We start from the raw sequence: 21,473 nt of genomic DNA on the forward strand, positions 1-21,473 counted from the left end.
GAACCATTGTTGTTTTTAACTTTTGATACAGTTTTGTCTTCTTCCACTAATTTGCTGTAGGACTCTTCCCAATAAGCTTAGAAGAGTGGAAACTCCATGTAATCCAGGCTATTATTCAGATAAAATCAAAATGTGATTGAGTGTAATTTCCTTGTCATTTTAGTCTGATCGTTTCTAATTCACATTTTTACTGACATGTTCGCTGGACTTCTCTTTGGCACCTTTTTTTTAACCATTGATGTAGAGTTGTTATGTCTGAGTTTGTGTTTTTGATGTTTTTCATCTGGCTGCAAGACAAAAAAAAATCCCTAAACAAGGACAATAACAAAGTTGTCCTGAGACAGAAAGAAATGATAATATACAACGGTCTAAGAACATCTTTTAAAATGTTAGTAATGTTGTTGAAGAGCTCCATGTGTTCTGCTGGATTTAAACCAAAACGAAATGAGAATTTTTAACATCATAGTAGAGGTTAGATATGAAAGCCAGCATGTGAGCAGAAGCGATTGTACTTCCTGAGGAGGATGAGGAGAGCCCACCTGCCCCCGCCCATCCTCAGGACCTTCTACAGAAGCACCATAGAGAGCATTCTGACCAGCTGTCTCTCTGTGTGGTGTGGAGGCTGCAGTGCCTCCGACTGTAAAAACGTGAGGAGAGTGGTGAGAACAGCAGAAGGGATCATCCTGGCTCCTCTTCCCTCCATAAAAGACATTTCATCTCAGTGCTGTGTGTCCCGAGCCGGTAACATCATCAGGGATCCCTCACACCCCCACCATGGACTGTTCTCCCTACTGCCCTCTGGGAAGAGGTTCCGCAGCATCCGCTGTAGGTCCTCCAGGTTCTGCAAAAGGTTTTTCCATGCTGCCATCAGACTGTTGAACTGCTGCTGAACTGCTGATCTATAACCCATTAACTCTGCACAACATTCGCATATTTGCACATTTTGCACATTTTGCATCATTGCATCTCCATCTAGCATTACAAATGCTGCCGAACTCTTTGTTTTTAAATGCATTCTTGCACAATTCCCTTTGCATAATCAAATTCTGTATATACAAATTTAAAAAAAAAAAATACCCACCTGTACACTGTGACTTTCTCCTGCATTGTTTACATTTCAATTGTTTTACTTTTAAATTACTGCTGCACCCTATACTGTATTTTAAATCTACTGTAAATTACAAGCTGTATTCTTGCACAAATGCCCTTGTAGAATCAATTCTGCACATACAAATGGTTTTAAAAATACTCACCTGTACACTGTGACTTCTCCTGCATTGTCTACATTTAAATTGTTTACTTTTAAATCACTGCTGCACCTTATACTGTAATTAAATTTTTACTGCAATTTACAAGCTGTATGCAACAAAATTTCGTTCTGTACGCACTCTGTGCATACAAAAAATAAAGTTGTCTAAGTCATGTGGGGCTTATTTTGAATAATTTGCTGAGTACACATGACAATTAACAGGATTATCATAATATTGCTCTAGATATAATTGAAATAAATATTTACACAATAAATCGTTTATTTCATCTAATTTTTAAGAATTTAGTTTGATCTTTATTGAATAAAACTTACCCGACTCCGTTTTGTTGAATAAAATCCACGTTGTGAAACTGCCACCTGTTGGTCAGGTCTTGGCAATGACTGCTAAAGCTATGACTGATAAATATAGTCTTTTGAAACAGTTTTCTTTCTTTCTTTCTTTCTTTCTTTCTTTCTTTCTTTCTTTCTTTCTTTCTTTCTTTCTTTCTTTCTTTCTGTCTTTCTTTCTTTCTTTCTTTCTTTCTTTCTTTCTAAAAGTATTTACTTCAACACAACTTGTTAAATCACCAATTGATCCATAGGTGCCATAGAAATTAGAATATTACCGACAAGTTAATTTATTTAAGAAATATATTTAATATTTTGTATAGATCTGTCACACTTAGGGATATAGTTTAAAAATGTATTTATAGTTTTGATAATTATGGTTTACAGGATAAAAATTTGAAAACCCAACATCCAGTTTCTCAGAAAACGTATTATTACATAAGACCAAAAAAAGGGGGATTTGTACAACAACAAAACTGCCTGATGAAATTAAAGTGTCGATGTGCTTTACAGCATATGCATGCAACATTTGCATGAATTGCTGCATCATTGCAGTGTGGCATGACAATAATTAGCCTGTGGGAGTTAAGTAAACCTGGGCTGCCTTAAAAGCAGCTTTCAGCTTGTTTGTATTGCTGAGCCTGGCTTCTCTCATCATCCTCTTGGCTCCTCTGTAAATTATCTGTGGGGTTTAGCTCAAACCAGTTTGCTGGTCAACCTAACACAGCAATATACAGTAATAGATGTTTTGCCACCATTTGTATAGTTGGCACGTGCAAATCCTGCTGCCAAATGAGACTGGTATCTCCATACTGCTTGTGAGCATCACCAGGCATTAGGTGCTCCCAAATGTTCCTGGTAAGTGACAAGGATCACTTTGGACTCGATAAAGCCCAGTAGACCAACATCAGCAGATGACATTGCTCCCCAATCATCATTGACTGGAAACATAAACTTGGAGCTTTAGAAACCTTGATTCCACGTGTTTTGTCTCCTTCTTCAGAGTGCAGGACCTTGATTTCCAAATAAAATACATCTCCTTTCATCTAAACGAGGACTTTTGACCTCTGAGCACCAGTCAAGTATTTTTCTTTTCACCCAAACAAAATCAGAAACCTTCCATGTTGTCCCTGGTTTAGCATTGCCTTAACACAGGGATGCAACAGCTGAATGGCCCTTACCTTATAATCCTCTCAAAGCTCTGGTCATTCCTGTCATTTGGGCGGTTGTTTTCTACCACATTTCTTCCTTCCACCAAACTTTCCATTTACATGCTTGGGGACTCTACTGGACAACTATCAAGTGATGATTCTGCTCTGTTTTCTGTAACCCCCAGTGGGTTGAGGTAGATGACAGTTCACACTGAGCCTGGTTCTGGTTCTGCTGGAGGTTTTTCCCTTCCTGCTAAAGGAGAGTTTTCCTCTCCACTGTCGCTTCATGCTTGCTCAGTATGAGGGATTGCTGTAAAGCCATCAACAATACAGACGACTGTCCCTGTGGCTCTACGCTCTTTCAGAAGGAGTGAATGCTGCTTGGAGAGACTTGATGCAACCTGCTGGGCTTTCTGAGGAAACTATTTTGACCAATCTGTATAATCTGATTCAGATAGATAGATAGATAGATAGATAGATAGATAGATAGATAGATAGATAGATAGATAGATAGATAGATAGATAGATAGATAGATAGATAGATAGATAGATAGATAGATAGATAGATAGATAGATAGATAGATAGATAGATAGATAGATATCTTTATTGTCATTTTGTATGCACAAAGTGCGTACAGTACAACCTGTATAATCTGATTGAATCTGACTTTGGAAAGCGCCTTGAGATGACATGTTTCATGAACTGTCGCTATATAAATAACATTGAATTGATCACACTTCCTCGTAAGGCTATAACTTTTTTATATATACATTTACATGTTTGTGCATCACACGAGTTTCACTTCTTTGACTGCCTTGCTGAAACAAATAAAAAAGTAAATTATCCTACATCCATATATACCTAGATGGACTTGCATCTCATCGTTATTTTTATTATTATTATTATTTAATACATTATTTAATACATTTAAACACTATCCGTGTTTTATTGTTTCAGTGGGGGGTGATTGGGTGCTTTCCTGCACCAAACAAACTCAGCTTTCACTTTCTCTCCTCAGCCTCCTGAGGCGATGCTCACTGTCGCGTAAATAAATCTCCACAGGCGTTACTGGTTGGGGGTTTGAAGCTGCCAGTCACCGAGGAATAAACGGGATCTGGTCTCCGCCGCCAGTCGCAGAAGAAATCCCGTCTCTTCTCGGCGCTGATAGGCTGTTTTCTGTCCGTTGACGCCCTGTCAATCTGAGAGCCAGAGGGGAGGAGAGAGGTCAGCAGCGGCTAGCAGCGCTGATCGCTCACCAAAACTGAAGCAGGGAGTCCGTAAAGTTGATCCAAACTCCCGGTTTCACTTTGATATTCGTGCAGAAAACCGTGAAAAACAATAAGATGAGCGCCAGCGCCTCGCCGGTAAGCCCCGAACAGCCTCTTTACTTTTGACCTGTCAGCTGTTAGCCCAACGTTAGCCTGTTAGCCGCGCTAGCTCACCTGTTAGCCGCTATGCTAACGCTGTTTGTTTACAGCCTCCATTGTTCCAAACAACAACAAAACAGTCTCAACTGGAGCGGCTCGTTCGCTTGTCGTCGGATGTTATGCATAAACTGTTTGGCTTTTGCCACCTTAGTTGTTGTGACAAAGCTAGCCAAGTGTTTCAACTTTATTAACTGTAGTTAAGAGCAGGAAAGAGTTTAAAGGTAAAGCTGTAGAGAACAGCTGGTAGGGCTACATTTATAACACTTCTTTTACCTCCGTGTGCTGCTTGCTGTGCTGAATCTGTGTTTCCAGGATGTAATAATCTTGTGTGTCGTTTTGTGTTTGGAAGAATAAAACAAAACAAAATAAAAATGGCCGTTTTCACACTCACAGCTGTCTGAAAAAAAACACATTCAAACCCGTTTCTAAGGGGACTTCATCCACCTTTTCCTCCTAATAATTGCACAAATTACCAAATAAAACTGTCCACTGTCAAAGTGTTCATTTATTTAGTCAGACCACTGTAAAAAAATGTCTACTTTAAAGTCATAGGTATGCTTTAGTAATGACCGACACTCATTAAAAAGAGTGGTGGGTATGTTGATTCATGATATACTTTTGGCAGTTTTTAAATTGGTATTTTTTTTTTTTTTGCATCTAAAGATAGAACAAAAATAAAGGAGTGCCTGCCCACCAAGGTTTAGGGGAAAAAAAGCTTTAAAACTGCTCAAATTTGTCGCTTTGTTAATTTATATTACACGCAAAATACTCCGCAGCCCTTCCCTTGTTGCTGTGCACTGCTGGTGAGCTGGCCGACAGGGGGGCTTTGCATTTGAATTTATTTCAGACACACAAGTATACAATAAATGACAATATATGGCCTTGTAACATAAATAAATAAAAACAGTCTGAAAAAGGGTGTATTGGCAGAAGCAATAAGCTTATCATGCCCACCATCCAAAACCAATTTACATTGGACTTTAATAATGATCATCTTTATTTTAGTTCCAGTGAAATTTGTCCTCTGCATTTAAAGCTTCCCTTAAGGAGCAGTGGGCTGCCACTGTGTGGCAAAGCATTTTAAGGCTAAGGGTCCTGATTCGTGTGTGTGGGATTCAAACTGGGGAACTTAGACCCTGCTTCAACTACTAAATTACACAAAATACCAAATAAAACCATCCATCCATGCTTAGCGCGCCACATTTAATCAGACCACTGTAGAAATATTTACCTTAAAGTCATAGTTAAGCTTTGTATTTATAGTTGAAAATGAGCTCAAAAGGACAAAACTGATCATTTGTAATTATGACATAAAATATACTAAACAACCTTGCTGATAGAATAAATAAATCCTCCAGAATCGTAGTCGCTTAGTGTTTGTTTTCCGGACTTTATCCCACCACCTGCTCTGTCCTCTGATTCGGCGCCGCAGACGATCGGGGAGCTCTTCCTCACCCTCGGAGAGATGGGTTTCACAGAACAGCAGATCCAGGCCGCTGTGCAGGCCGGCCATCTTTCTGTGACCGAGGCCGCCGAGTGGTAAGCGAAACAAAACCAGCTCAGAGCTTTTGATATGCGTCCCAAGCATCTGACGCGACACGTCTACATCTACAGGCTGATACAGGGTCAGTATCCGCGGCACACGCTGGTCAAGCAGTCCTCCCAGTCGTCGGAGAATGCTCTTTCTGCTTTCAACCCGCCCAAGGGAGGAGCGAGCAGCTCTGCGTCGCCCTGTGACGTCGGAGGTAGAGTCGGTTCTGATCAAGTAGAGGTGGATCGGTTGGGTTAGAATTGGATTTCAGTGGATTTATTCTGCGTTTCCTTTTTTTTGACAGCGTCCCCGGTCCTGAAGCTGTCGGACTCCTCCGCCCAGCCTCCTGATCCGCCTCCGCTCGAGTCACGGATCAAACCAGACAAGAGCGACTTTGAGGAGAAAGAGCGACAACGCGTCGCCCAGAAGGTCCTGGCCGAGAAGCGGCAAAAGAAGCAGGTCAGATCAGAGACGACAGCCGCGTACGCGTGTCATTTCTGTCGCTAAAGTTTTGAAGAAAATGTTGTTGTTTTTTTAACGGCAGGAGCGTGAGATGGTGTTAAAGCGGATAGCTGAGGACCGGAAAACCTTGCAGGCGAAGAGCCACCCCGGCTCGGCCGCAGACGCGCCGCCCCCCGGCTGTGAGGGGCAGAAACTGGGAGGAAAGATTCAGACCAATGTTGATAACAACTGCATCCTTATGGTAAGACCACAGAGGCCCACCTGCAAACACGTAGGAGCTGACTAAATCCGAGGCACGGACTGAGTTTCATGCGTCGTTATTTTGTGCGTCGCTGCAGATCCGGCTGCCCTCCGGCGAGTCCATGCGCGAGCGCTTCTCAGCCGACGCCCCGCTGCGCAGCGTCGTGGAGCACATCAGCGGCCGCCACCCCTCCCTGCCCTCCTTTTCTCTCCTTCAGGGCTTCCCCAGGAAACGCTTTGGCGAGGCAGAGCTCGCGTGCTCGCTGCGCTCCCTGGGCCTCACTCCCAACGCCGCCCTCTGCATTCAGACCACCCCTCCAGAGACGCCTCAGGACCCACCGAGTCCAGCAGAACCGCCTGCAGCAGCTCCGGACGAGCCGCTTCCATGCGTCGTTCCTGAACCGCCGGTACCCGCTCCGGAGGAGGCGGAGGAGCTAAATCCGGCTTTAGTTCATCGCCTACCGAACGAGCTGTGGGAGGAGGCTGTAAATTATGCAGGGATACCCAGGGCAGGTCCTCCAGTGTCTGGACCTTCTCATTTCTGGGGTAAGTACCAAGTTAGCTCTGATGTAAAGTTGCTTTAATGACTCGTTTGAACCATTCCTTCCTCACGATGTGATGATAAAACAACTTGAGCAACTTGTAAAACAAGAATATGGTGCCAAGGTGCGAAGGGTATGTGAGATATCTCTGATCCAGATGGGGTCAACAACACACACACGGGTTGAGTTATGTATATACTTCGCCACTACTACTTCTACACTGCAAAAACAGATCTTAAAATAAGTAAAATGTTCTTAAAATATGTGTATTTGAGCAGGTAAATAAGATTATTTGCCAATGGAATGAGTATTTTGTCCCCTAATATAAGATAATTAGACATTCTGCACTTGAAATAAGATGATGGGGATGAGTTGTTCCTATTTTAAGGTCAAAAATCTTATTCCATTGGCAAACCATCTTATTTACCTGCTCAAATCAAGGACAAATACACATATTTTGAAAACATTTTACTTATTTTAAGTTCTGTTTTTGCAGTGTATAAAAAAATTAGGGAGTTGCACTTTGATTTTACACTTTCTGTGGCCGTCGACAAGCCTCTGAAACGACCCTGGCTCAGAACTGGGTTTGATTTAAATGACTTAGTTTACGGCACAGACCCGACCTTTAAGCGTAATCCACAAACTTTCAACAGGGTTGAGGTCTGGTCTATTTCTGAATCCCCAAAACCAGTTCTCATGGGTTGTTGTTTTATTTGTTTTTTTGTTTTTGGGATGAAACAACAGACTGTGTTCAGATTTCAACCATATGGTTATTGATCAAAAATAAGGTGCAAGAGTAGTAAGAATGTCCCACAGCATGACTCTGCTAGCACCTTGCTCAACAGTCGGTGCCCTGTTCTTGGCTTTGAAAGCCTCACATTGAGTCCTTCATACATACAAATAAGTCAATAGCTCTTTATCTGGGGGTCTCCATTGAGTCTATAAAGTTTGGAATTTACTTTTATATTTTCATGGTCTGCATAAGTATGGACATTTTCCAGACTTTTTGTTTCCTTCTTCTGTTTTCTGAAGTAGAAAAGTCTAATAATGCTTAAAAAATGGCTTTGATTCTTAATGAGTTGACATACTTTATCAAGTTAGACCTTGATTTTTTTTTCTCTTTTTTGTTAACAAACTGGATGCCCACTTATTCAAAGTCTTTTTGGCCTCTAGAAGCTGTAACTTGTTTCTTTTTTGATTTTTCTTCCTACATATCTTGTCGCAGCATTTATATATAGACAAGCTGGTTGGCTACTTGTGCCAGGGCTGTTTTTCTAAACAAAAAGGAACTCTCAATCCTAGTTGCAAGACTGGATCCAGCATCAAAGCAGGCAATCCACGTTGCTGTAATAGTTTGTTTGGCCCTGAAAAGCAGCAGCTCGGTTTCTGGACTCAGTCCGGCTGCAGCGTCTTCCTCAGTTTGTGGGTTTTAGGCTGACTCTCTTGAACAAATCGCATGAATCTGTTGACATGAGATGCAGAGTCACTGGATGTCTTTCCTGGCTGACAGGGCGAGGCCAGAGGCTGGTTCCTGGGAACCCAGAGGATCCTGGACTGGAAGCTGACGAGGAACCAGAAGGAGAAGAAGAACCGCCGCACATTCCCAACGGTACTGTTCCTTCTGTCTTCAGACAATTGAGTCCTCCTTCCTCCTGCCTCCTGTTTCCATGTGCTTCCACCTAGTATCCACAGAAAACGTTTTTCTTCCAATGTTAGGAGCAATGAGCCTCTAGCTGCACAGCTTCTATAAGTTTATTGCTTTACTGACATGAAAATGTGGGATTGTGGGTCCAGTTTGGGAAGATTAGTAAAAGTGGGGATGGATCATATTCACTACTATGGAGCATGTGGATGTGATGTCGTTTCATGCCAGACAGAGGAACGAAATCCCACAACTGTGTAGACAGTTAAAAAATCAGCCAATAATGTTGTTTATCAGAGGTACGGGTTAAAACCCTTGACGGGTTAATATTGAGGACAGTTTTAAGCTCACAGCTGTGTAACCTTCACAGGGATGCCGAGGCTGCCTTTCTTTCCAGACAACAGGATGCGAGTAGGGTTTGAGCCCCGACACCACTGGCCGGACCAAGGGAATCGCCTCAGGTGGGTGTCCCGAGTTAAAATGATAAAATACAACGATGTCCAGTTCAACCAAAGTTGAAATTGTCCAGTTGAATCAGCAAAAAGCGTCGCAGCCTGGTTGAAAGGTTCATCCAAGAGGGAAAACCTGACAGCTTCCATGCAAAGTAAGCAGGCCAGTAGTTGTTCAAATGAGTTTTAGGAATATCTCGGGAATATAAAACATTTTTAAGTGGGAAAAAATGGAAATTATGGCACCCAGGAAGAAGCATAAACAAATAAAAGCATTGATGGACCAAATAAGCTTGTATACGCAAGCAAACCAACTATCAGCGGTATTAAAACAAAGTGGAACGACAGCAGCTCAGCCGTGAAGTGATCAGCCACATAAACTGAAGGACTGCGGGCGGCGGATGCTGAAGCACATTCTTTCTGCAGAGTCAGTCGCTACAGACCTCCAGACTTGGTGTGGCCTTCAGATCAGCTCAAAAACGGAGCATAGAGGCTTCATGGATGGTTTTCCATGGTCGAGCTGCTGCATCCAAGCCATACCTCACCAAGGGCGATGCAAAGCGTTGGATGCCGTGGTGCAAAGCACGTCGCCATTAGACTCCAGAGCAGTGGAGACACTTTCTCTGGAGCAATGAATCACAAGTCTCCATCTGGCAGCATAGCTGTAAGCACGGTCCATAAAGACAAGGGGGACAGAGTTTGCTGAACTAGAGCAGAGACTGAGAGCTAGACCTTCTCGTCCAACATCAGTGTCTGACCTCAGAGATGCACATCTGGAAGAGTGATCAAAAATGCCCTTAAACACTCCAGAACCTCGTGGAGAGCTTCCTCTGATGGGATGAAGCTGTTACAGCTGCAAAGGGTGGATCAACATCATCCTGAATCCTGTATGCAATAAATGCAGGACAGACTTCTCTTTTGTTTTTTCCCCTCCGTTTCTTGGAATGTGGTTGTTGTCAGTGGTCAAATATGAACAAGATTTTCAATAAAAATGAGCGTAAAAAAAACTCTGCTTATTATTTACTAATTAGGAGAGTTTAAAAGCAATTGGACAACAAATATGCGACCCAAATCAGATCTTGTTGCCCATTCGGTACCCTTTTATTATTAAAGGGTACTGAATGGACAAAAGCATGCAACATTTTTTTTATTTTTTACTCATCAAAATGTTGAAAAGCATCTATTGTTTTACTTGTAGTTCATAACTATCCGCCACTGTGTGTGTTCTGCCGTATAAAATCCCAATTAAAACAAAATTATTTGTGGTTGCAGTGCAACAAAATATGCAGAAAGGTTGAGTTATTTTCACAAGCCGCTGTACAAGCATTCAGAATCTAAAACGGTCAGACATTTGTGTTTGTTCTGCAAGCTTTGAATTAGTAAATAAGTAAAAAAAAAAATCTACTCAAAGTGTTTCCCGGGAGCAAAATCAATTTAAAAACACAATGCATGCTTAAACCTCTCTAAATAGATCATTTATTTACTGTGAAATACATTTTGGTGCGAGCAAACTGGAAGATGCAGCTTTTTATTTTATTACAAGAGCCATAAATATGGGAGTGATTGACATCCAGGTTGCCACGCTGCACCCAGGAGAGTTAAAAAAAAAAAGTGCTCCTCATTATAGGGGTGGACAATAATTCATTTATAGCTTTGCACATTTAAAACACAGCATGTCTTCGTGTGTCTTCAGAGATGCTCCAGAGGAGGAACCAGCCGACCCCGAGGAGGCAGAGGGTCCAGTGGCGCACGTGGCCGCAGGTCAGGCTGCAGTGGAGCGCCTGCAGAGGGCAGCGCAGCAGGAGGAGCACGGTGCCTCTCAGGGACACCCGTCACCGCCGAAAAGACCCTTCAGGACACCAAAAGTGCCATCCCTATGTGCCTTGGCCACCCGTGCAACTGTCCACCTCATGACTGGTAGGACGCTTAGCGGTGAAATACTCAGAGAAGGTTCCCGTTGACTGAACATGTTCTGGTCCTGTCCCTGCAGCTCCCAGCATGCAGTACAGCAGCAGCCTGGCAGGCTTGACCCCGGAGCTGGCCGAGCTGCTGCTCAGCCACATGTCCAAAGAGAGGTTGCTCCGCCCGCGCACCCTGGAGCTCTTCTTCGGCTGCCAGCTGCAGAAATTGGTCCTGAACTGCTACCCGTACTCCACCAATGAGCTCCTGCGGCAGCTACGGGCCTTCACAGCGCTGAAGCATCTCAGCCTGGTCAACTCTCCTCTCATCACAGGTAAAAAAACGCCGGCTGAATGTTGAAGTTATGGCAACATTTCTGCAAAGTCTGAGGTGTTCTCGCTAATCCCACGCGCCGGTTCTGTCCAGATTCTGGTCTGTCAGTCCTACACAGCCTGGTCAAGCTGCAGTCACTCAACCTGGCGTCCTGCAGCAAACTGACCGACTCCTGTCTGCAGTATATCACAGGTTAGGCTTGTCTCCCATGTTGTAACCAAGACCCAGACCTTTGAACACTGCAAAAACAGAACTAAAAATAGGTAAAAAAAATTCTTGAAATTAGTGTATTTGTCCTTGATTTAAGCAGGTAAATAAGACTATTTGCCAATGGAATAAGATTTATCCTCTTAAAATAGGAACAATTCCTCTCCATCCTCTCATTTCAAGTGCAGGATGTCTAGTTATGTTATTTTAAGGCTAAAGATACTCATTCCATTGGCAGATAATCTTATTTATTGGCTCAAATCAAGGACAAATAGACTAACTTTAAGAACATTTTACTTATTTTTAGATCCGTTTTTGCAGTGAAATGGCAGATTATTGCATTTTTATTTTTTACAGGGTCTTGGTAAAGCATTCATGTCCTTTTTCCCTTGTTCTCACACTATTATTTATACAATTTTATTTATATAGCGCCAATTCATGAAACATGTCATCTCGAGGCACTTTAATGTCAAAATCAATCATATTATACAGATTGGGTCAGATTATACAGATTGGTCAAAAATTTCCTATATAAGGAAACCAGTTAATTTGATCAAAGTCTCTCCAAGCAGCATTCACTCCTCCTGAAAGAGCGTAGAGCCACATGGAGAGTCGTCTGCATTGTCCATGGCTTTGCAGCAATCCCTCATACTAAGCAAGCATGAAGTGACAGTGGAAAGAAAAACTCCCCATTAACGGGAAGGAAAAACCTCCAGGAGAACCAAACTCAGTGTGAACGGTCATCTGCCTCGACCGACTGGGGTTACAGAAGACAGAGCAGAGACACAACAAGAGAGACAAAAAAGCACAGAAGCACACATTGATCCAGTAATCTGTTCTACATGAGATGGTAACTTGAATGTATTGTGGAGGCTGACAGTGAGGGGGAAGAAAAATGCGGCATGAGCTTTCAAAATAACCATCAAAAGAAGGGAAACGGGTTTTATACTCCATAATAATCCTAAACAAAACCCAGTGTGACCAATTACCTTCAGAGGTCCCTTAATTGGTAAATTAAGTCCGCCCGTATCTCTGCATGAATCCATCTGTTCTGGAGCCTCAGACGATTGTTAGAGAAAAATAACATCATGAAGACCAAGGAGGAAAGGCCTGTGGAGATGGTCAAAGCAATTTAAGTTATAAAATAACATCCCAACTTTGAACGCGTGGAACAAGTCGCTCTGATCAGCTAGTTGGCCAACAAATTAAAACCACGTGTCGTTTTCCTTCCACCTCGCTAGGGCTGAACTATTTTGTAAAATAATCTAATTGCGACTTTTTTTTTTCTTAATATTGTGATTTAATATGATTTTTTTCCCCCAGTTTAATTTATCATGTGTTTCAAAATATATACAAAGAACAAATCAATTTCTTTCCTCACTATGTGGATTAGTTGCTAAAAGACCCACAGCATCTAAACTCAGAGCAGAAATGATTGCGTTCTACCTACAATATATTTCAATCAAAATTACAATTTTGACTTTTCTCCGCATTAACCACAAGCAACAAAAATGGCCTCTAAATAAAGATGTTTGTAAACAAGGACTATTTTAAATATGAACTTTTAATGTGTCTATTGATCAGATTATTCAAGAGAACAGCTTTTAATTTGATTGGACATCAATCCTTGTTGAACATAAAGTGCAACCAACAAGCAAGTCTATGTATTAAACTGATTGACCTGTACTTAATGCTATGTATGATTATACAAACTCTAAAACAAGTAATAAAATTAGATTATCTCACTGCTGCAACCGTCTTCCCTTCCATGTGGAGGCAAACCCACTTTAAACATTTTACTGACACCTAATGGACGTGTCTAATTCACTAATTGTTAAATAGCCAAAAAAATTGCACACCTCTGTGATTTGGAAATTGCGTTATTTTAAATCACGATTATATTGAAAATGCGATTAATTGTTCAGCCCTACACCTCGCTGTTAGGATCTAATTTATGTTGCTCTTTCACACACAAAAAAAAACGCCCAATAGAATAAATTTAGGTCTGACATTATGTGAACCGTAACATTTACGGCTCGCCGGTTTCTTCTGTTGATCTCCTGAAGGTTTGAAGAGCCTGAGTCTGCTGTCCCTGGATCAGACCAAGGTGACAGACGCCGGGATGGTTCAGTACCTCCAGTCCGCTCCTCCTTGTCTCTCTCAGCTCAGCCTGAACCAGACGGCCGTGACCGAAGCCACTCTGGCTTTGCTGCCCACCTGTGCGCCGCAGCTGCGACTCCTCAGCGTCAAGCAGACTAAGGCACCTTGAGCTCCTTTCCACCCAGCACCGTTAGTCCTGAGAGTCCGCTCGGCGTCTCTGTTTTCTCTTTTCTTTTTTTTCCTCACCTGGCGTGTGGCGTCGTTTCAGGTGCGCGACATCTCGGCCCTGGCAGGGATGTCCAGCCTGCAGACTCTGAATCTGGACGGGACGGGCGTGACCGAGGCGTCGCTGGAGAGCATCTCCGCCCACCCGACCCTGACCTCTCTGAGTTTGGGAGGAATCTCTGTGAAAGACGGGAATCACGCCCTCGAGATTATCTCAGGTTTGGGAACTTTAAAGACGGAAGGGATCAAGAGCTGGAAAGCCGTCGCCTAAGATGATGATTTTCTCTTTTCTGGCAGGTCTGAGGTTGACTCAGCTCACGCTTCCTGGACGGCACACTGTGACCGACGGGGGGCTGGCATTCCTCTGCAGGCTGACCCTGCTGTCCCAGCTGGACCTGAAAGACTACACGCAGGTCACAGACCACGGCGTCAGCCACTTGGCCGCCATGACCAGGTCGTTCTCACGCCTCAGCCGCGCCGCCAGCCGCTGGTTACACCGAACGTGCGTCCTGATGGGAACGCCGTTTTTTTTTTTGTGTGTGCAGGTTGAAGAAACTGTCTCTGAGCAACACTCAGGTGACAGACGCGGGGCTGTCCTCCCTCCGCGGCCTGCAGGAGCTGCAGGAGCTGTGCTTGGACAGAACGGCGGTGACGAGCAGAGGAGTGGCTGACCTCATCGCCTGTCTGCCTCACCTTCAGGTCATTTAGCCGCTCGTAGCTGCACCAGGTGCCGTTTGGTGTTCAGACATGAATTAGGCGCTTCGGTTGTTGAATTTACCATCTTCTCTGTGTCGGCTTTCACCCTGCACTGCAAAAAGGGAAATCAAGTAAGTAATATTTTCTTGAAATTTTTGTATTTTTCCTTGATTTGAGCAAGTAAACAAGATTATTTGCCAATGGAATAAGATTTTTTGCACTTAAAATAAGAACAATTCATCTCCATCATCTTATTTCAAGTGCAGGATATCTAAGTATCTTATTTTAGGGGTAAAAATTCTCATCCCATTGGCAAATAGTCTTATTTAGCTGCTCAAATCGAGGAAAAATATACAAATTTCAATAAAATTTTGCTTGCTTTTAGTTCCCTTTTTGCAGTGGGTTGTCCTTTAGGATCAAAGCCGAAAATCCTGCTACAGTGGAAAAGTAAAAACCTAATTAAATTCTGACCGATTTGGATAAAACGCAGAAACCAGATGATTTTATGACGTTCCAACTAGGGCTGAACTATGGACTTTAAACTTTATCTCAATATATTCTGGTTATTTTGTGATAACGATAACGGTGATGATAAAAGACCATTTTCTTGGAGTCTTTTTTTTAGGTAACTGTGACGCTGTGAGTGTATGTTAATTATGGCCCAATAAGCACACAGCAAAAACAGATATAAAAATAAGTAATATGTTCTTAAAAATGTGTGTTTTTGTCCTAGTTTTGAGCAGTTAAATAAGATCATCTGCCAATGGAATGAGTATTTTTACTAAAAAATATTTATTTTACTAAAATGAGATAATTGGATATCCTGCACTTGAAATAAGATGGTGGAGATGAATTGTTCCTATTTTAAGCAAAACAAATCTTATTCCATTGGCAGGTCATATTATTTACCTGCTCAAATCAAGGACAAATACACAAATTTTAAGAAAATGTTACTTATTTTTAGTTTGGTTTTTGCAGTGGCACAAACACTGTCCTTAAAAAACATTTAAAACTGTAATATTAAAACAAACTTCTAAACATATCAGGACACTGGTTACATAAAGAAATTATATTTTTATTACCTAACTGCACAAAGTAACTGGATTTATTCATATTTTTTAATTTAGAGATTCTCTTAATAAACCCAACAGTGGAGAAAATAGCAAAAAGAAATATCCTGAAAATATTTGAACACAATTGAGATTCTGCCCCCTGAGCTGCAGATCTCTGAACATCAGACCACTTTCGGTCTCGAGGCTTCCTCATTTTTTATGGATTTAAAGATGGAGAAGAAAAAAAACACTTTTTTTTCTGTCATAGCTTAAACACAGCTCTACTTTAGGCTAGTTTATTGCTTCGTTTACTGGAGACACTAAAAAGAACCTTTCACTTTAGAAAGTCCATGTGACTAAAATTACATTTCTTTTTTTATGTGCCTGTTTATAGCGTTTTACCGTATTTTCCGGACTATAAGTCGCACCAGCCATAAAATGCATTATAAAGAAGGAAAAAACATATATAAGTTGTACTGGAGCATAAGTCTTATTTTTGGGGGAAATTTATTTGATAATATACAACATCAAGAACAGACATGTCATCTTGAAAGGCAATTTTAAATAAAAATAGAACGGAGGCAACAACAGGCTGAATAATTGTACGGTTAGCTTACGCAACATGACACAACTGAGAACGTGCCTGGTATGTTAACATAACATATTAAAAGCTATTCAGATAACTATAGCATAAATAACATGCGAAGAAGTTAACCAAAGCGGCCGTGTCACTCCAAATAACTGAAATCCAGTGAAATCTTTCTTCATCCTCAGTGTCACTTTCAAATAACTCCGTTAACTCCGGAGGTAGAAGATGCGGCACTTCCGCTTCTACGTCGCTTACGTCTGATTCAACACAGGCTTAGAGCGCCCTCTTGTGGTTTGGTGTGAAAATAACAGGTGTAATGATACAGGGTAGTTCACGTGTGACGTCCCGCGTGACGTCAGCGCTACATCCGGGTCCCGCTGGTAGGCAGAAAACAGTACTGTTCTCGTCTACTACATGACAAAACGGGTGATTTAGAGCGTATTTTTACTTCGTTTATTTATGGAATCTAAGCAATGCCTACGACTTGTTGTGCTCCCGGTTGCACAGAGAGGCATTCCAAATCGTTGGATGTATGTTTCTGTCGTTTACCGAAGGAGGAAGGACGAAGAAAGAATTGGATATTTTCAATGAAAAGAGCGCAGGCAGACACTCCCAATGGACTGGGGGGGCATCGTACTACGAGAGAATTTGCAGTCTACACTTCATCTCCGGTAAATACAACTTAATTCTGCTCTAGTCATTGTTCTACTTAAATAGCGGCGGAGGGTACACAGATCGCTACACGGGCTGGAGAAGCGGTAGCAGCAGCAGCCAAGCAGCAGCGGCGGAGCAGGCAGCGGCTGCTCTGCCAGTTCACGGGCCGGAGAAGCGGTAGCGGTAGCAGCAGCAGCGGCGGAGCAGGCAGCGGCTGCTCTGCCAGTTCACGGGCTGCGGCAGCAGCCAGCGGCTGCTGCGTAAACACTACACGGGCCGGCGCCCCGGCCCGGCTACACGGGCCGGGGCGGCTAGCAGCAGCTAGCAGCAGGGGCAACAGCCGCTGCTGCTGCTATTCGCCCCGGTTCACGGGCGCTAGTACTTCTGTGTTTACGCTGCAATGTCGCCGACACCGCCACCCATTTTAACAAGACAAAAACACCTAAATAATCCGTAGTGAAATTTTTTTTTTTTTAACCTACCGGGCCTCTGCTGAGACGCGGCCTGTGTCCGACGCCGCTTTGTGCTGTTGCACAAACATGTGTGAACAACATCCATCCATCCATCCATTTTCTGACCGATTAATCCCTCATGGCGTCGCGGGCGTTGCTGGAGCCTTTTTCCCGATTTAAAATAATTGTAGCCGTCCAGTGGTTTCATGGCTTTCGTGCTCTCTGTCTGTACTGGCCTGCCATGTTTATAAGGCAGCTGTATATGTCATGGTACGGAGCGCTTGGCCAGCATTTCACAGACTCGCTCCGTCCCTTAAGGCTTTTGCTGTGTGGATCTGGCAATCTGATACCATCAACCATCAACTTACTCTTAAAACGATCTTGTAGTACGTTATCTAAAGAAGAAAAATACGCGGAGAACTCGTCAGTTTCTCTGTTTGCGTCCGCCATTGTGTTCGCCTTTTGCCTACCAGTCCGGCGCGCATGCGCGAAAAACCCGCATCAAAACAATAACAATGAACTACCCTATACCGGTAAAAATGTGTCATAATTTCACACATAAGGCCCGTTTACACGAAACTTTTTTAACCGAGCCGAGACCAGTCCGAGCTCGGTAACCGAGATAACTCTTGTGTGTAAATGGTCAGCAGACTTAACCGGACCGCGCTAAACATAACCGGACCGCGCTAACTGTGGACCAGTTCCTGAGCAGGTCTCGGACTGGTTTTTTTTCTGGCCCGGTTATCTGATAAAGAGCGCATGAGCAGACCGCGTCATCCTCTTACAGTCAGCTGACTGTCCGCGGGTTTTCCGGCGTGTCTGGCTGCACGTCCCGATTCACACTCCATTCAGACAAATTTCAGACATTCATAAAAATACTAGCTTCCGTACCGTGCCACATGGTTTCCAGAGATGATTCTGCTTAGCAGTGTGATGAACCTCAGCGTCTATCGTTGTTTCCTGCGTCTGTAAATCCTTATTAGACGTTCGTTTGTCTCATCCACTTCCCAAAAAGCCAACTTTCTCAAGTAAATTCATCAATGGTTGCCTTCGTCCCCTGACTCTCCGCAAACACCGAAATATCACAATATCAAGCATAACATCCTGAATGTTACGGGCGCCGCCGTTTTTTTTTGCTGCTTCCGCCTTCAATCCCAGAGAGCAACAGTACTGCAGATCGCCACTAGGAGGCGAGGAGCAACCAAGGAACCGGGATAAACGGGTCGGCTTGTCTTGGGTAACTGATCCAAGCTCGGACTGGTCTCGGCATGGCTCGGTTTTTAGGTGTAGTGTAAACGGGCCTATGAGTCGCACCCCCGGCCAAACTATGAAAAAAAAACTGCGACTTATAGTCCGGAAAATACGGTAATAGTAAGCGAAGAGCTGTGTTTTGATTGTAATTTCCTGCTTTGTAGGTACTGGGCTTAGCCAGCACGCAGGTGGGAGACTCTGTGGTGAGGAGGGGTCTGGTCCACTGTCATCAGCTCGTAAAGATCAACCTGAGCCGCACACGGATCACAGACAAAGGTACTGCCCCAACGGAGAACCGATCGCCTCCGCTTCCATGAGCGATATAAACCTCAGTGTTTTCCCCCCCTCCCCCTGCAGGTCTGAAGCACCTGAAAGACATGCGTCTGTCTCAGGTGAACCTGGACGGCACCGGGGTCACGCTGGTGGGCATCGCCAGCCTCCTCTCGTTGACCAACATCGGCAGCGTCCGGGCCACCAACACCCGCGCCATCCCACTGGACGACGTCTCCGACGAGGACTGAGGAGCGCTCTGCTCGGACTGAAACGAACGCTGATGAGCCCGAGCGCCGCCCTCTGCGTCTGAAACGCCGCCGCCGGCAGGACCAGCTGGGAACGGCATTTAGTAAAACACTCCTCCGACTTGCACTGTCTCAACTCCAGCTAGTGCCGTTAATCCGACAATCATACACGCCGAGGTTGAAATCTTAAAAAAAGGGATAGTTCAGAAATTTAACGGTGAAGTTCTGCTTCTAAGCCGCCTCTAGTCAGTCCAGATCCACATTAGTTGGTCCTAGAGGCAGAAGCTAGCTGCTGTTTAGGAGGTTTTCAACCCGTGTTTCTGGGTTTAAAGATGAGAGAAGTTCCTTTTTAGCAGCGCCTCTACTGCGCCCGTATTCACAAAGACTCTCAGATCATATCTTAGCCTAAACATTCCTACTTAAAAGCAATCTTAGTGAGGAGGTGCGGTTGACCCCTGTTGCTACACTGCAAAAACGGATCTAAAAACAAGTAAAATTTTCTGAATTGTTCCTATTTTAAGAGGAAAAATCTCATTCCATTGGCAAATAGTCTTATTTACCTGCTCAAATAAAGGACAAATACACTTATTTTAAGAAAATTTAACTTATTTTTAGTTCTGTTTTTGCAGTGTAGGTGTGATGCTGTCTTTCAAGAGTTGTTTGATAGTACAAGAAATAAAAAATAAAAAGTTCCTTGCTCGTGTAAATCGGTTGTATTTGGCAAAATGGCCGACGTGAAATGGAGTAAAAGCAACGCTCCGTTCTGCCCTGGGGGAGGAGAATTATTGTTTAAAGGTAAATTGGTCGCTGGATCACGGCACAAATGCAGACTTTGAATCATATCACTACAGATTAATTTGTTTTTTTCCTCTGCATGTCTGGATGCTTTATAGCAAACTGCATTTAGGCTACTAAAATTATCACGCAATGCCGAAAATAATTTCTCACCTCATTTTTATATATATTCTAAGTAAACTTCTCCACTTTTCATTCATGATTATACAACATTTTTCCTATTATTTATTTGTCCTCAGTAAAGTGACGTTAGGTAGAGCCGCCTTTAACCCGTCGGGCCGCTGAAACCAATTAATTTCTTTCTATGTGAATGATAAAATTTATCCTATCTAAATATTATAATTGTATGATTGTTAAAGGGGTTTATTTCCTCCACTGTTTAGGTGTATTATTCAGACAGCACTTAGCATGGCGACCGCTGACACACTTCTGCTTTGGCTAACAAGTCCTTGCTCCATAAGGGTAATTGGATTGAGCCTTAGCCTTGCTAAAAGTCCTCCTCTCTACTCCTAACATTTCTTTCACTCTCTCTCTTAAGGCCTGCAATGCTTTGTGAATAAATTTTATTTTACTGAGGTAAAATTCTAAGAAAAATCCTAAAACGACGTCCCTAAGAGATACTTTTAGTCTTAGGGTTCTTTGTGAATACGGGCGCTGCATGAATATTTCTAAAGGTCCCTGATCTCTTGGCTAGTCAGCAAACCGGACCTCTGTCCTCTTTAAAACAACTCCAGCCTTTAAACCAACGTCACATTTTGTCTGGATGGTTATTGAAACAGGAAATGGAGGCAGGAGGCGGTGCGTCACCAATAATCTTCCTGTGGGAAACGCGTACCAGGGCGGCTGCTCTAGAGAAGTCTGGGGAGGGGGAGAAAAGTCTGGGAAAGTATTACGTTTTTTACTTCAGTGTCTTCCAGGTCTGGATGAAGTGTTGAAAGAGTATTGAAAGATATTTGTAATTCCAGACTTTACTCCCCGTCTTTCTTCTGTCCCCTCTGTCCTTCAGCATTACCATAATTTGTCATCTTGTGCTCCTTTTTCATTAATTTCCTACACCCTTTACCTTTTTGTTCTTCCTTCCCTTCTTTCAACCCCCATTCCTCCTCTATCCTACGTTCCTTGACATTCTTTCCCTCCTTATCCCCCTAATTTCCCTCTTTAAAGACTTCCCACTGTAGAAATATCCACATCTTCCTGTTTAACTTCAGTATTTAAAATTTTTAAATTAACGTAAATGAACTCTAGTTAATCGTTACCACCTCAAACCTTTTGTTTAAATAACCGTCCAGTGCAAACATGACAGCAGCTTGGAGGTTCTGCAAAATATCTATATTTTTTTGCATAAACGACTATGCTGCTGTGTTTTAGGCTGCAGAAGTCCTCTTTGTTCGTAGCCTCCCGTGAACTAGCCGTATGTTTCTGCCTTCCTCTCATCTAATCCGTACTGAAGCTAAATAAGGACACCCAGAGTGTCGTCTTCTGCTGGCGAGATGTTACCTATAACCTCTTTAACAGAACCTCAGTTCTGAGCCATTCCTTTACAGGAGAGCCTTCCTGCTTAACAGCTAATCTCTTTAGAAAGTTTACACTCGCCCATATAGAGTTGGTGATTACTTGCATACGTACTCCGCAGCATATAGAGAAACATTACAGCTTTAAC

At 43.1% G+C, this 21,473-nt stretch overlaps 1 protein-coding gene across 1 annotated transcript; it reads left to right on the forward strand.

Moving 5' to 3' along the window:
- Window positions 1-3,776: 3,776 nt before the first annotated feature.
- Window positions 3,777-19,492, forward strand: si:ch73-173p19.1. Its single transcript, XM_036125740.1, has 17 exons — window positions 3,777-4,113; window positions 5,609-5,715; window positions 5,791-5,921; window positions 6,012-6,166; window positions 6,252-6,410; window positions 6,508-6,955; window positions 8,462-8,560; window positions 8,964-9,054; window positions 10,736-10,959; window positions 11,033-11,275; window positions 11,368-11,466; window positions 13,548-13,741; window positions 13,850-14,024; window positions 14,104-14,260; window positions 14,352-14,505; window positions 18,665-18,776; window positions 18,858-19,492. The coding sequence occupies exons 1-17, from the start codon at window positions 4,093-4,095 to the stop codon at window positions 19,019-19,021; spliced, it is 2,733 nt and encodes a 910-aa protein (XP_035981633.1). The 5' UTR covers window positions 3,777-4,092; the 3' UTR covers window positions 19,022-19,492.
- The last annotated feature ends 1,981 nt before the right edge of the window (window positions 19,493-21,473 follow it).

Source organism: Fundulus heteroclitus, chromosome 21, assembly GCF_011125445.2.
Source record: "Fundulus heteroclitus isolate FHET01 chromosome 21, MU-UCD_Fhet_4.1, whole genome shotgun sequence".
NCBI lineage: Eukaryota > Metazoa > Chordata > Actinopteri > Cyprinodontiformes > Fundulidae > Fundulus > Fundulus heteroclitus.